Here is a 16,930-nt window from a genome sequence, read left to right on the forward strand (position 1 = left end):
CTTTTTAATAGCTCAGAGAGTTTGAATCCATTTAAGATATTTATTGCAGACGATTTAGACCATGATTTCTTTTTAGCAGTAAAGATGTTTATCAAATATAGTGAAGACAAGGTGCCTAAATTATGAAATCAGTACTTTTTGGATGGAAGTGAATCAGGCTTTTTTAAAAAAGAAAGAATGAACCTTTTAAAAAAGATCTATTTAATTGATTTATTTGATAAAGTTGAGGAGATTTCTAATGACCTGTAACAAAAAGGATGACATAAACATCTGATTACAATGCAAGATAAGACAAGAATACCTGACAACTGTTGAAAAACGATTTTTCCTTTTTGTAAAATTGTACTTGAAAATAGTATCTCACACGAAAAGACAAAAACTCATTTATACACGTGATCTACAAGATCTTCCAATGGTGGAGCTGCAGTAATATCTGCCACCTGTAGTGTGCCTGCAGCGTGCATGTTGCTTGTCTGTTTATCAATGAAATGTCTGTGTTTGTCTGTCTGTAATTTGCATTATGCCTGAAAGTCTCTATGCTCATTAACCTTTTACAGGTGCCGCACCGTTCCAAGGAACTGCAGGTACTAAAACAATGGGCAGTATTCTTGAAGGCACAGCACACTTTGAGCTCCACCTCCTCCTCCTGCCTACCCTCAGGCAATGTTTTGGAGGCCATTCAATGAGTTAGAGATTTGTGGCCAAGCTAAGGAAGTAAAAAAGGAGTAGCTAGTGACTGAATGAGGGCACTGTATATTTTCCACATATTATCCATCATCTGACTATAAAAAGAAAGGTTTGATATAAAAAAGATGGAGAGAGATCGAGAGAGATGGAACAACCATTACCATATCAAATTATCAAGAGTTTTCTTCAGGATGTGACTAGAAAAAAAATTTTAGAATGTATGCACATCCTGTCAGTTTTCTTAAAAGTTTCTCAACAGTGTATGTGGTATGTGAACATATAATACAGTGATTAACTAGGTTAGAATGTGGATAAATAGAGATCACTAGGCTGATGATTATAAAATTAATTATACTGAGGATAAATACTAAACACTAGTTGGTTGATTCTTTTTAAACCTAGAATTTTTTGTGTAATGTAGTTTTAAATAAGATAAGCATTCTGCTGTTCCATACCTGTGAACATTCACAACTTGTATACTTAGGGAGGAAAAATTATGGTTTTGCATAAATATTTTTAACCTCCATGTATGAAAGAAAAAGATTCTGATTCTTTCCAATCAGAATCTTTTTTTTTTCAAATTAGTCACAAATTTCTTTTGTGAAATTTCTTCTGTGAATGTGTTCTTTATACGCAATGCGAAGTTTCAAAAGAATTTAAATCAATCTACCATGGGCAAAGCCTTATCAAATAGACATTAAATAGACAAGCAAACCACTAATAAATTCCAATAGCCTTATAAAAGTTGGTGAATGCTACTGTGATTGTGAAGATCATTAATGCTATTAAAAATGGTGATGCCATTGATACTAGTCTTTATCATTGAAACTATTTTCAAAGGCTAAAAATGGGGGAAAGCATAAATTGAGCTCGCTTCTTAATAAGTTCACAATTGAAATTACCGTCTTGTTCAACCTCCCATTTTGAAAATGTAAACTCGTTTATAAGTCACTTATGGAAATTGTTAAACATAATAGCCCATCTCCTTGTTTGCATAATGATTATAGAAAACTATCTAAAATTCTTTATATATATAATGAAAATAATCAGGGTTGACTATAGTAAGGACAGACGACAATTTATTTTCCTTTAAAATGAGATTTTATTGATATAAATGTTCATTGCTTGTTCATCACTTTATCTCTTTCTCACTCACACTATTTCTTTCTGTTCAAATGTCATGCTTTTCAAAAAAAAATAAAAACAACCGTTTTAGAATACTTCCTCTTCCTGGTAGCCATCAAGTCATCAATGAAATGCGTCTTAAATTGTATCTCCTGAAATATACCATTGGCTCATGCTAAAAGAAAACTGAGTTATACTCCTCACCCTTAAGTCTCAATGTCAGTTCTTATTTTGGCTGTCTTCATTTTCATGTAAGGAGACAACTTGTCCAGTAGATCCTGTTAAAGATAATGTGAAAATCACAAACAGTTTGTCTTATTCAGAGTGCAGTGTTGTGAGAGGGGGAAAGAGAACAGTGACTACAAAAGGGGAAAGAATTAGTGTAGATCATCCTTGATAAAAGTATCGCTTAGTTCATCCTTAGTTCCATTTAGATTGGTACTCATGTGACAGGAACTAATTTTTTTAAATTTTATTCAATCTTTATTTAAATTTCAATAGATGCATTTGGCTAGTGGTTACCATATTGCACAGTGCAGATTTAGATACGCATGTTCTTATTTCATTTTAAAAGATAAAGACTAAATGTTTTCAATTTAGCCTTTGAAATAGACTCCAAAGAATAAAACTAGTCATCATTCTTTTGAAGATTCATTGCTCCTTTTGTTAATATCAGATGACTTATCTTAGTTTCTGTGTTTTTAATCTTCTTCTTCATTGAATATAATTAAAACGTATTTTGCAAATTAGGATTACACACACATATACATATGCATAAGCATGTGTGTGTATATATATATTATATAAAATTTCATTAGTGGAATTTCAATAAACACATATAAAATTTTATGGATATTAGCCATAGAGTTGTCCTTAAAACTTCTCTACTGTAATTGTTAAGGTCATGGTTTTGGAGTCAAATAGACATGGGATCAAATTCTAGTTCTGTGACTACCTGAGTGACCTTGATCTTCTTAAGTCCTTATTTGCTTCTGTGGGAAGAAATAATAAAACTTCATATTGTACATTGTACAATATATGAATATGTACAACTTCTACATTGTACATTGTAGAATTGTGGTGAAGATTAAATAAGCCAGTACTACAAAGCATATAGCATTGTACATCTCTCTAATGTTCTGTAAATGTTAGCACGTAAGCTAGTCTCATTATGAATGCTGTGTAAGGGATCGTTTGAGTACAGTGTATCCTTAGAAAGATTTGTATCCTCAAAGGATTTATTTTTTCCTTTTCTGCTGCATGGCTAACAATGGATAATTCCCAACCCACATGAATGTAAACAGGGTCCGTAGGTTTTAGCATTTTCTCCTCCACTAGCCGGAGAAAGCAATGGCACCCCACTCCAGTAATCTTGCCTGGAAAATCCCATGGACGGAGAAGCCTGGAAGGCTGCAGTCCATGGGGTCGCTGAGGGTCGGGCACGACTGAGCTACTTCACCTTCACTTTTCACTGTCTTGCGTTAGAGAAGGAAATGGCAACCCACTCCAGTGTTCTTGCCTAGAAAATCCCAGGGACAGGGGAGCCTGGTGGGCTACCGTCTATGGGGTTGCACAGAGTCGGACACAACTGAAGTGACTTAGCAGCAGTAGCAGCAGCCACATAAGGGTATATGGTGATCTTACAGAATGCCTCATCATAGCAACAATCTTACACCATTTGGAGAAAATGATACTGTCTTCAAGTGCTTAAAGAATTGTCCCAAAGAAGGAGGAATACATTTTATTCTTAAACTTCTAATTTTTGCTTTAGTAGTAAAACTATGGAACTATGTACCTGGTGGCTGAGGGCCAATTCTACTGGGGCTAATTTCCTTATTTCAGCAAAACTTAGGGAATAGTCTTTGTCACTTGAGAAGCTTTCAATCTGTGATCTTATAAATAACAACATCAGCTGAAAGAGAAAGAGCTAACATTACAAACTGGAGTGGAAAAAATTGACTAGCACTAATATACACATATCAATAGTAAGTTCTTTCAGTCCCTCAACTGCATCATTAATGTCAATCTGCAATGAAGGCTGTCTCCTACTCTTTTTGGCAAACAATTTCCAGAAATTGTCTGCCACTCAGACCTTCCTAAGATGTTCACTTCTTGTCACTTCCGCAGTATGTAAAGATGGAGGAGCTGAGATGTGTGCCACCCTATGTTTCTTCTGAGTCTAGTTTCTACGTTTTCCATTAGGAGTCCTCCATGGGTAGATACTGCGGTTGACAAGTTTTCTGGAGTAAATCTAAGAAGCAGGGTATTCATATACTTTGAAATCAGGTTGTTGTGTTTTCCTTTTCCAAAGTGAGTCATGATGCCTGTGGGGCTAATGCATCTACAGCCTAGACTGAATTAAAATAGAGAGTGAAGGGACCATCGGAGTGGCAAGATACTATGGAGACTGATAATGATGAATACCTTCATTTATAAAGTGTAAGGCTTTGCTGATTCCTAATATAAATATTAGACAATTGTCAAAAATAGCATACCCATATCTGGGCATCAGCTAGATTGTATTAGGTTTTGTTACAGCCTTAGAGAAAAGGTAAATTAAAGCCAGGGAAGGTGGAGGAAACAAGTGGGAGTTTTATTTGTATAATGTACAATAAAGAAAATATTTTAAGAGCTTTGAAGAACACTATCAATTTAAGTTTTGTTTTGTTTTTGCCAAATAGTGACGATCCTTTAAGAAAAAGTCTCAAGTTGGAAGGTTTAGCTCATTATAAATTAAACAGAAGATTGGGATAAAGTTAAACAGCAACAACAACAACAAAACCCAAAACAACACAGCTACAATTCCCACCAAATATTCAGAAGAGGGTGTTTCTGCATGGGCATATGTTCAGTTTATAACATCCCCTAAAGATGTAAGTTAGGAAACTAGAAAGGGAAAAAATATATGCTAGGCTGATAGCTATTTAGATAGAATGTATACGTAGACAGTGAGAAGGACTGCATTGCCTTGTTGAGATTTTCAAATACCAGTATAGTTACTTAAAATGCTGGTTGAAGTGTCAGCTCTATCTAAGAAAACAAGAATAATGGGGAAAAAATCCTGCTACCTGCTTAAGTTGAAATAAAAACCTTCAGGATTGATTCCTATAATCTACAATTGCTTATCTTTCTGTGAAATGTCTATTTAAAATGTCTCTTTAAATCATATTAAGAATAAACTATGCAGTTTATCTTTATATAGATTATCCCAAATTATAAGCAATTGGAATCCTGTAGAATTTGACCAGCACTGGAAAAAGATCTTCTGATATACCTGTGTTTTCACCTGCAGTACTTTGGCTATTTCAGCTTCCTATTTCTGAGCAGACACCATGACCCATGATAGCTTTGTGGCAGCTGTGCTGTGATATGAATAAGCAGCTATTCAGAGTAGATGTAAAGAAGCAAACTCATTTTATTTTAGTTTGTTTTGCACTAAACATTTGATGCCTTGCTTGTAAGAATAAAAATAGAATAGGGAGAAAGAAATTCAAATTGGAAAAATAGATGACAAAACCCAAATATATATGTGACTCAAAGATCAGCTTTCCAACATACCCACCTAAATTTTTGAATGGCATTTAAATATTCTACTTACTTATTTGAAAAGAATTCATAGATTGAGATGGTCTTGTCAGCATTTACATTTCTGTGTTTATGTTTAGTGTCTCGATCAAGGCAAATTTTTTGCCCTGTAAAATGTATAGAGAAATCACTATTCTTTATTAAAAATAGATAAAAATTCATATTTTAGCTTTTTAACCATATAAATATATTCAAAGCTATCACCAAAATTGACTTCAGAATACTAAAACATCTTAATATTTAGATTTATATTGCCCAGTACAGTAGCTACGAGCCAGTTGTGATAATTGAGCAATTGTTATGTGATTAGTCCAAAGTGAGATGTGCTATAACAAACACATCAGATTTAGAAGACTTGATGCCAATAAAAGGAAAGCAAAATACCTCAATAACTGTGTGTTGATGACATATAGATATGATACATTCTTGTATATTTGAGGTTGAATAAAACATGTTATTAGAATTAATGCCATTTGTTTCTTTTTTTTTAAAACAGAGACACAAGGAATCTTTACATCATGTTTATGACTCTTATGTGTGATTTGAATTATATTTGTGCATTGGCATTGACGTGAATGGTGTTTATCTTTAAACACAACAGAGAAATTCTCTAATTTAAAGATAAACAATGAGGCAAGTGTATATACATGTATATTTTCTATTGTTGCTTGAACTAGTTTTACCACAAACTTAGTGGTGTAAAACAACACAAATTTAGTATCTTACAGTTCTAGAGGTCAGAAGTCAATAGCGAATCTCACTGGACTAAAATCAAAGTATTAATATTAGGAAGACTGCATTCCTTTTATAGGTCTAGGGTAGAATCCTTTTCCATACCTTTTTCAGCTTCTAGAGGCCACCATTTCACATTTGCTAGTGGCCCCATTCTTCCATCTTTAAAGCATCACAGGGAAAGTACTTCTAAGGCTGCTGCTGCTGCTAAGTCACTTCAGTCGTGTCTGACTCTGTGCGACCCCATAGACGGCAGCCCACCATGCTCCGCCGTCCTTGGGATTCTCCAGGCAAGAACACTGGAGTGGGTTGCCATTTCCTTCTCCAATGCATGAAACTGAAAAGTGAAAGTGAAGTCGCTCAGTCGTGTCTGACTCTTCGTGACCCCATGGACTGCAGCCTACCAGGCTCCTCCATCCATGGGATTTTCCAGGCAAGAGTACTGGAATAGGGTGCCATTGCCTTCTCCCTTCTAAGGCTGTCATCCCTCCAATTCTCTCTCTGCCTCCCTCATTCTTCTCCTTGTAAGGACCCTATGACTAGGTCCATCTGGATAATTCAGGATAGTCTCCCTATCTCAAAGTCAAGCGATCTGTGACTTTAAGCCTCCCTTTGCCATTAACCTAAAAGGATCACAGGTTCCTTGGATTTGGACATAGACATCTTTGGGCTGCCATTCTGCCTACCACAATGTGTATATATATATTTATATTTAACCCAGCAGATAAATATGGGGTTTCCCAGGTGGTGCTAGTAGTAAGGATCAACCTGCCAATGCAGGAAATGCAAAAGAGGCGGGTTTGTTCCCTGGGTTGGGAAAACCCCCTGGAGGAGGAAATGGCAACCCACTCCAATATTGTTGGATGGGAAATCCCATGGACAGAGGACCCTGGCCAGCTACAGTTCATGGTGTTGCAAATAATCAGACATGACTGAGCACAATAGGTAAATATATAAAATCTTCCTTCTTTCCTTCTTCCCTCTCCCTCTCCTCTCCATTTCACACAAAAAAAGTCCATATTTTCCTCAGATTTTTTCCAATGTTTTCCTTTTGGCACTACTTCTTCTTATCATTTTAAGTCTCGGAAAAGCTTAGGATAATTTTCGTGTCACCCCAAAACTCACAGATAAAGACCAAGACATACGGAACAACTGTGTTGTTCCTTTTGGTGGTTCTAATTAGGGAGGACGCTGTCAGAACGTGGAACTGTTTGTTACGCTCCTCAGGTAGAGTAGTAATTGACACAGCAGCCCTATGAGAAGGAAGGGAATGTGAATTCCAGCAGACAAGCCTATTTTTCAGCACGGAGAGACTGAGTAGAACTTTCATGAAAAAGAAAAGGCTTTGAAACAAAGCCAAATAAAGTAAAGAGACAAAGCACTTCTCTGTCTCTCTGAGAGACTTTGTTAGTTTATCACACCTGCTCAAACATTTTGAGCTTATCTTGGGACATGCTTCTGTGAATTGACAAGTGGGTTCCTCAAAAAAATTGTAGAAACGTGGCAGCCACTTGGTAACATCTCTTCACCTAGTCAGATAACTGGAAAAATTCAATCTTATTTTTAAAGTATAGTTGATTATAAACAGTTTCATCATGGCTTGTATAATATTGGGGGATAACAAAACTTATAATTGATGAGAATAGAGTAGTCCTTAAAAGTCTGAATTTGGCACCTGCCTTTTTTTTTAACAAAACGATTCAAAGGCTTTTCCAAAGGTGATAATCCATGGTTTTAAATGAAACCCATCTTTCAAGATATTATACTCCCTATTGTAGTATTCAAATCGCTTTCTTATCAGTAATGAAAATGATTTAACTAGACTTAGAAAACTCTCAATTTATCCTGTCTATTCCACAAAACTAAATTGGCCACTAATTGCCACAGAAATATAACAGTAAAATCAGTGAATTCTAAACATGATTTAAGCACATGCTGGACATTTTTATTGTTGTTGTTCATACCAGAGCAATTAAAATCTATCAATCAATCTGAAAGTTTTACATTATTTCCATGTAGGTAATTTTATGGGGAAAAGTACCAGCTAAAGATAAACATGGTAAAATTAAGTGCTTGAGGAGAACAAAATACACTTATTTTGAAATTCTGAAATTCATAGCATTGTCTTTTCCATTATATAACAAGTTATTTTTTAATTATATAATAATATTAGTAATAAGTTGGGTCATGGAAGGAAAGGATTTTGGCTGTACATTTAGTCCTTAATAATTTAAGTATCAGTTTAGATGGAGCTTTTGTTGGGTTTTAAACTGCATTTAGTATAAGATATAATGCTTTGATAGATTTAGAATTTAGACTATGTCTATATTTAGAAAGCATTAGTATGGCAGGTAGTAAATTTCAAATATTCATGACAGGTAAGATCCTTAAAACTGATGATGAAGACAGGCCAAATCCTCAGGCATTTATTAAGATAAAGTCTGTGTATATTTGAAGACAAAGACTTAAATCACACAAAAATAACTATTGATTTAGACATTTATATCTCGAGATACATGCCTACACAAGTTGTTTTTCTAAATTCATGTGGATAATGTTGAACTCTTTCTTCAGTACGTCTCTGCATTAACATAGCATGTTGGAGGTGATAATATATGCTGAATGATATATTTTTAATCAAGTCATTTTAAAATAATACTTAATGAAGGAAAGTCAGCAGGCCAAACAAGTTGTATGTTTCTCCTAATTTGTAATGGGGGATGGGAAATGTTGAAGATATTTAATTTTTTTTTGTTTTTTTTTTTTAGTGGAGGATTTGGCTTATAAAAATAAACCCCCAAAAGGGATCAAAAGTGATAATTAAATACAATATAGTGAAAAATTCAATTCAGTTAGTACTAGGCACATTGTGAAGTCACCATAGGACTTTATGAACTTTGCTAGGAGGCATTTAGCTATATCTCACATACAAAAATATGATCTTTGAAATAAACTTTGAAAGTTCAATAGAAGTTGGACAGATTGAGATTAAGATGAGCATTTTCTTCAAGGGAGACATCCTGGAAAAACAGAAGAGTGTGGTAGGTGAAAACTGTAAGGTGAAAGTGATTACCTTGCTTTCTGGTCAGTGGAATACCATTGGAGAGATTAAAAAAATATTAGTTGGGTAATTTTATCAGATTTGTGTTTTCACTTATTAAAATTGTCCAGGAAGGACAGAGGACAGGGATGAGAAAGGCAATGGTTGATAATTTTTTTGTGGTTGTCTGGTCAAGATCTGAGGAGAGCCTGGCACAAGGAGTTGACAAGAATGAAAAGATGCACTAGACTAATGCCTTTCAAAATGTGGTCCTCTGATCAGATGCATTGACATCACCTGGAAATTTGCAAAGAATGCCAATTGTCTGGGGCTCGATCTGAGACCTACTGGATGAAAACCTCTGATGCAGGGTCCAGCAACCATTTTTGCTTAAATTAAGATATAATTCATATATCAAAAACTGCACATGTTTAATGTATAGATCTCGCTAAGTTTGGACATACAGCATCACCACAACCAAGGTGGTAAGCATTTATGAACTCCAGCTACCTATGTTTTAAAATGTTCATCAGAGAATCTGAAGCACACTAGTATTTGAAGAAAACTTCCCTAAAGATAGATTTATAGAGTTGAAACAGAATTGAGGAATTCTTTAGATTTGGGGATAAGGAAGATGGAAGAATCAGGAAGAGTTAAAATTTCAATTGTACGAACTAAGTAGAAGAAAAGCAAAGGAGAAAAGGAAAGATATAAGCATCTGAATGCAGAGTTCCAAAGAATTGCAAGGAGAGATAAGAAAGCCTTCCTTAGCGATCAGTGCAAAGAAATAGAGGAAAACAACAGAATGGGAAAGACTAGAGATCTCTTCAAGACAATTAGAAATACCAAGGGAACATTTCATGCAAAGATGGGCTTGATAAAGGACAAAGATGGGCTTGATAAAGGACAGAAATGGTATGGACCTAACAGAAACAGAAGATATTAAGAAGAGGTGGCAAGAATACACGGAGGAACTGTACAAAAAAGAGCTTCATGACCCAGATAATCACAATGGTGTGATCATTCACCTAGAGCCAGACATCCTGGAATGTGAAGTCAAGTAGGCCTTAGAAAGCATCACTAGGAACAAAGCTAGTGGAGGTGATGGAATTCCAGTTGAGCTACTTCAAATCCTGAAAGATGATGGTGTGAAAGTGCTGCACTCAATATGCCAGCCAATTTGGAAAACTCAGCAGTGGCCACAGGACTGGAAAAGGTCAGTTTTCATTCCAATCCCAAAGAAAGGCAATGCCAAAGACTACCACACAATTGCACTCATCTCACACGCTAGTGAAATAACACTCAAAATTCTCCAAGCCAGCCTCAGCAATACATGAACTGTGAACTTCCAGATGTTCAAGCTGGCTTTAGAAAAGGCAGAGGAACCAGAGACCAAATTGCCAACATCCGCTGGATCATGGAAAAAGCAAGAGAGTTCCAGAAAAACATCTATTTTTGTTTTATTGACTATGCCAAAGCCTTTGACTGTGTGGATCACAATAAACTGTGGAAAATTCTGAAAGAGATGGGAATACCAGACCACCTGACCAGCCTCTTGAAAAACCTATATGCAGATCAGGAGGCAACAGTTAGAACTGGACGTGGAACAACAGACTGGTTCCAAATAGGAAAAAGAGTACGTCAAGGCTGTATATTTTCACCCTGCTTATTTAACTTCTATGCAGAGTACATCATGAGAAACACTGGGCTGGAAGAAGAAAAAGCTGGAATCAAGATTGCCGGGAGAAATATCAGTAACCTCAGATATGCAGATGACACCACCTTATGGCAGAAAGTGAAGAGGAACTAAAGAGCCTCTTGATGAAAGTGAAAGAGGAGAGTGAAAAAGTTAGCTTAAAGCTCAACATTCAGAAAACGAAGATCATGGCATCTAGTCCCATCACTTCATGGGAAATAGATGGGGAAACAGTGTCAGACTTTATTGTTTTGGGCTCCAAAATCACTGCAGATGGTGATTGCAGCCATGAAATTAAAAGACTCTTACTCCTTGGAAGGAAAGTTATGACCAACCTAGATAGCATATTGAAAAGCAGAGACATTACTTTGCCAACAAAGGTCCGTCTAGTTAAGGCTATGGCTTTTCCAGCAGTCATGTATGGATGTGAGAGTTGGGCTGTGAAGGAAGCTGAGTGCTGAAGAACTGATGCTTTTGAACTGTGGTGTTGGAGAAGACTTGAGAGTCCCTTGGACTGCAAGGAGATCCAACCAGTCCATCCTAAAGGAGATCAGTCCTGGGTGTTCATTGGAAGGACTGATGTTAAGCTGAAACTCTAATATTTTGGCCACCTCATGCGAAGAGTTGACTCATTGGAAAAGACCCTGATGCTAGGAGGGATTGGGGGCAGGAGGAGAAGGGGATGACGAGAGTGAGATGAATGGATGGCATCACTGACTTGATGGACATGAGTTTGAGTGAACTCCGGGTGTTGGTGTGGACAGGGAGGCCTGGCGTGCTGCAATTCATGGGGTCACAAAGAGTTGGACACGACTGAGTGACTCAACTGAACTGAATGAGTGATGTCATTACATGAGACAGGATATATGAGAGGAGAGTTAGGTTAGTTCAAAAGGCATTTTCAAAAATATTTAATTGTCCAGGAAGCTGTCATTACAAAAAAGCATAGGTCTATGGTCAAATATAAGGAATTGATTTTGATTAGACCCATCTTGGTCTTCATTGAACCAGAGAATGTTATTAATTTGTTTACAGTTTCGCTTTAGAGAGAAAAAGCCTGGCTAGGGGCAAGAACACCATTAGAATCTGTGGTATAGAGGAAAACATTTTGGACTTGGAAGCAGAGCACCTGAAATATGGCCATGACCTGGAACATCTGCCACACTACCTGTGTGAACACTAGTTCTGTGAAAGTCACTTAACTTCTCAGAGCTCTAGGTTTTGTTTGTTTGTTTGCTTCTATTTTTTCATTTTTTTCCCACCAGGAAATATTGAGTATATTTCATAATTATTGTGAAAAATAATGTGTGCAAGAAAGTGCTGTTCTTTGTTCAGTCGCTGTTGTGTTCCACTTTGTGTCCCCGTGAACTGCAGCACACCAGGCTTCCCTGTCCTTCACCATCTTCCAGAGCTCAAACTCATGTCCATTGAGTTGATGATGCCATCCAATCATCTCATCCTTGGTTGCCCCATTCTCCTCCCATACTCACTTTTTCCCAGAACCAGGGTCTTTTCCAATGAGTCGGCTCTTCACATCAGGTGGCCAAAGTATTGGAGCTTCAGCTTCAGCATCAGTCCTTCTAATGAATTTCAGGGTTGATTTCTTTTAGGATTGACAGGTTTGACCTCTTGCTGTCCAAGGGAATCTCAAGAGTCTTCTCCAGCACCACAGTTTGAAAACATCAGTTCCTTGGCACTCAGCCTTCTTTATGGTCCAACTGCCATATCCATACATGACTACTAAAAACTCATAGCTTTGACTCTACAGACTTTTTTTGGCAAGATATAACATAGAATAAATGGTGGATTCCTTATTTCCTTCTCAGCTTCTTACTGATTACATACTTTTTTCCTTTACAATACTCAAAAATGTGACTGAGAATTAGTGAATTATGAGGATGAAGATGGAAGAGAGAGAAAAATATTTCTCAGAGTAGTCTGGAACATAAAGAAGACCAAATAGTCACCTGGAAATTTACTGCATCCCATATATAGTCTTGTATAGTTTCCTAGAGAAAATTCTTGAGCAATACATCTGAAAATATTTACTAAGGCATTGCAGAAAAATGGCTAAGTTTCCTTTAGAGAGACATGGGACTAAAAGACATATTACATTTTAAATATAAAATAGCAGTGCATTGTAATATTTTGCTATCAGCTACACCAATTAATGCAGATGATGCTAATTAAAAGCAAATTTAGAGAGTGATTAGGTTCTTTTACATTGTTAGGGAGAATTGATTCTTCTATAGATCTAATATGTTAAAGTAAAAAGTTAATGATGTATTGATGTATTTTAAATCACCTAATTTAGATTATAATTCTGAGGAAAACATTTGTGTTAATACCGAATATTAAATGACAAACTCTTTCCCTTGGAAAAGAAATGGCACCATTTGTGTAACCCTAGAGCAAGGCACATGTTGATGTTTCAAATAAATTATTGTGTATGGCCGTATAATCTCAATTTTAGTCTTATAAAACTTATAGTACAAGAATTCTGTTGCACATGTGCTCATTTATATGGCAGTATACAGCTGTGTGTGGCATAATAACTTTATTGAACAAAATTATGTGCTGTAGAACTTGCTGCAAAAATTTCATGGTCCCATCTGGACTAGCTTTGCAACTGAGTAGGCTGAAGTGGGCAAAGATTTTTACAGAATTACAGAAAACAGCAGTAGCTTTCTGCTGTCAATTTTAACATTTAGAAAATAATGTCAGTAGGTGTTCAAACTAGGAGGGTATTTTTTTCAGACTCAAAAAGGGTTTTCAATTTGGAACAAAGGCACTTGCACTATCTGAAGGCCCTTTTATAAAGATAGACATCTGGCTCATACCTAAATGTATTGGCCTTCACTTACAGTATTCTTAAAGTCTTATATCTTAAATGTAACAAACCTGTTGAATCTTATATTTCATCAAGATAGGCAGTTAAAATAGCTATGATCCTGGAAAAGTATTTTCTGAGGTCTTAAATTTGGCTCACATTATTTAAAACTTAGCTACCCAATCTCTTTTTGGGGGAAAGGGCTAAATTAAGTCTGAACTAGATTAAATGGTAGAACACAGCATTCATTTACTTTTAAGAATATCTTCCATCTTTCTTTCCCTGTCCTTCTCCTTGCCTGTCTTCCTTCCTTCATTGCAAACAAAAAACATGACAAAAAGAATAAAAGAGAAATAAAAGAAAAGAAGAAGTAGCAGCACAAGGTTCATCTATATAAAATCTAGTAAAATTGAGTTTGGAACAAAAAATTGGTGTAGTCCAAGAAATTAGCTCTTATATCTAATAAAATGGTAACAAAATGGTAACAAAATGGAGGTGCTATTATCATTGTCTTCAGTGTTAACTAATGATGGTGTATCTTATGTATTTTTGAGTCTGTGTATGCACCATATACACACTTTTATAAAGATGGGGAAACTTCAGGAAATGCATTAATTAGATCGTGAAACTAGGACTGTGAGTGGAAGTATTGTAGATGAAAACAAGTTGATAAAAATGCCCAATATAAGTTAAACCCAACATAAGTTATTACTTTAAAAAATTATAGAAAAGACAAGAGGACTGGCTACTAAACCACCCTTAACAAAAGAATGTGGGTAAGTAAAAAGTCCATGAAATATCACACAGACTGTCTCCTGTGTTCTCATTAAAACTAGGCAAAACCAGATAATATATTGTGTTTCTAAAAACAGAAAAAAAAAGACAAATATTGCCTATTTGTACATATGAGTTCAAAATTTTCTTTAGAATATATTTTAAAATTCATTGAAATGTTTGTTTCATTATACAATATTAATCATATGCTTTTACATATGTAGTGAATAAGATTCAGTTCAGTTTAGTTCAGTCGCTCAGTCATGTCCGACTATTTGCGACCCCATGAATCGCAGCACGCCAGGCCTCCCTGTCCATCACCAACTCCTGGAGTTCACTCAGACTCACGTCCATTGAGTCAGTGATGCCATCCATCCATCCATCCATCCTCTGTCGTCCCCTTCTCCTCCTGCCCCCAATCCCTCCAAGCATCAGAGTCATTTCCAATGAGTCAACTCTTCGCATGAGGTGGCCAAAGTACTGGAGTTTCAGCTTTAACATCATTCCTTCCAAAGAAATCCTAGGGCTGATCTCCTTCAGAATGGACTGGTTGGATCTCCTTGCAGTCCAAGGGACTCTCAAGAGTCTTCTCCAACAACACAGTTCAAAAGCATCAATTCTTCGGCGTTCAGCTTTCTTCACAGTCCAACTCTCACATCCATACATGACCACTGGAAAAGCCATAGACTTAACTAGACGGACCTTTGTTGGCAAAGTAATGTCTCTGCTTTTCAATATGCTATCTAGGTGGGTCATAACTTTTCTTCCAAGGAGTAAGCGTCTTTTAATTTCATGGCTGCAGTCACTATCTGCAGTGATTTTCGAGCCTGATAAAATAAAGTCTGACACTGTTTCCACTGTTTCCCCATCTATTTCCAATGAAGTGATGGGACCAGATGCCATGATCTTCATTTTCTGAATGTTGAGCTTTAAGACAACTTTTTCACTCTCCACTTTCACTTTCATCAAGAGGCTTTTGAGTTCCTCTTCACTTTCCACCATAAGGCTGGTGTCATCTGCATATCTGAGGTTATTGATGTTTCTCCTGGAAATCTTGATTCCAGCTTGTGCTTCTTCCAGCCCAGTGTTTCTCATGATGTACTCTGCATAGAAGTTAAATAAGCAGGGTGACAATATACAGCCTTGACGTACTCCTTTTCCTATTTGGAACCAGTCTGTTGTTCCATGTCCAGTTCTAACTGTTGCTTCCTGACCTGCATATAGGTTTCTCAAGAGGCAGGTCAGGTGGTCTGGCATTCCCATCTCTTTCAGAATTTTCCACAGTTTATTGTGATCCACACAGTCAAAGGCTTTGGCATAGTCAATAAAGCAGAAATAGATGTTTTTCTGGAACTCTTGCTTTTTCGATGATCCAGCGGATGTTGGCAATTTGATCTCTGGTTCCTCTGCCTTTTCTAAAACCAGCTTGAACATCTGGAAGTTCACGGTTCACATACTGCTAGGCTTTGGCATAGTCAACAAAGCAGAAATAGATGTTTTTCTGGAAGATTAACAGAAAATATTTTATGTTTGATGGTATAGGAAGAGGGCACTGCAACGCACTCCACTATTCTTGCCTGGAGAATCCCATGGACAGAAGAGCATGGAGGGCTACAGTCCATGGAGTCACAGAATGACTAAAAATAGCACAGTGTATTATTTATAATCAATGTACAAATTACAGTCATATGAGGCGTTCTTTCACTTAGACGTAAAATTTTGTTAATAATGTAATTGTTTTTATGTATACATTTATATATCTGATGTGTTTGATGATCATATATATATATATTTATATATATATATATTTCAAATCTGTATGGATACACAAACTTTTATTCAATGAAACACAGTTCGCACACACATTTACCAGCATGGATTTACATTTTAAAAAGAAGTTAAAAAGGACGTTTCCTAACACGGCCATTAAATCCTGAGATGAAGAAGGGTGAGCCAAAATCTGATTATAGAGAAGCTGTTTGGATCAGTACCTTTCAGTGTTATTTTTTATTGTTGGGAGTAGTTACATAAATGAAAGGAAAAATCCTTTTTGATTCATATTTGATGTTGGGAACAAAAATATTTGCCCTTTCTTCTACAGTTAACACAATATTTTCTTAACAAGTATAATATTGAAGTCCAATTAAAGAATTGTATACAACAACCACACAACAAAAGCATCATTTGGACGGTACTACCTTAATTATAAACTCTTGAGAAAAAAAATCAGGGCTGCTGAGCCAATACGATAGAACATAGCTTCTTCCAATATAAGAGAAAGCTGCTTTGCTTTTATAAACAACCGTAGCAAGTAATACCTTCTCCACCTTTACATATTCTGTTCATATAGCTTTTTTCACTTTAATGGAGAATTACCGGCATGCTTATAAAAGCACATACCTGAAAAATAGAGAATCTTTATTTCACTTATAGGGGCAAAGGAGGACAGGCATGATTAGAG

The 16,930-nt window shown here is 36.2% G+C and overlaps 1 protein-coding gene across 8 annotated transcripts in view; it reads left to right on the forward strand.

Annotated features, from left to right (window-relative positions):
• The window catches only part of PCDH7 (protocadherin 7), a 475,887-nt gene that overhangs the window by 298,953 nt on the left and 160,004 nt on the right, over positions 1–16,930 (forward strand). Inside the window, exon 4 of one of the 8 annotated variants that reach the window (XM_061419865.1) lies at positions 558–584. The exons of the other annotated variants lie outside the window; for them this stretch is intronic. Within the exon in view, the coding sequence (XP_061275849.1) occupies positions 558–584 (27 nt within the window). The remainder of the gene's footprint in view (positions 1–557; positions 585–16,930) is intronic. 8 annotated transcript variants of the gene reach the window in all.

This window comes from Bos javanicus, chromosome 6 (genome assembly GCF_032452875.1).
Source record: "Bos javanicus breed banteng chromosome 6, ARS-OSU_banteng_1.0, whole genome shotgun sequence".
NCBI lineage: Eukaryota > Metazoa > Chordata > Mammalia > Artiodactyla > Bovidae > Bos > Bos javanicus.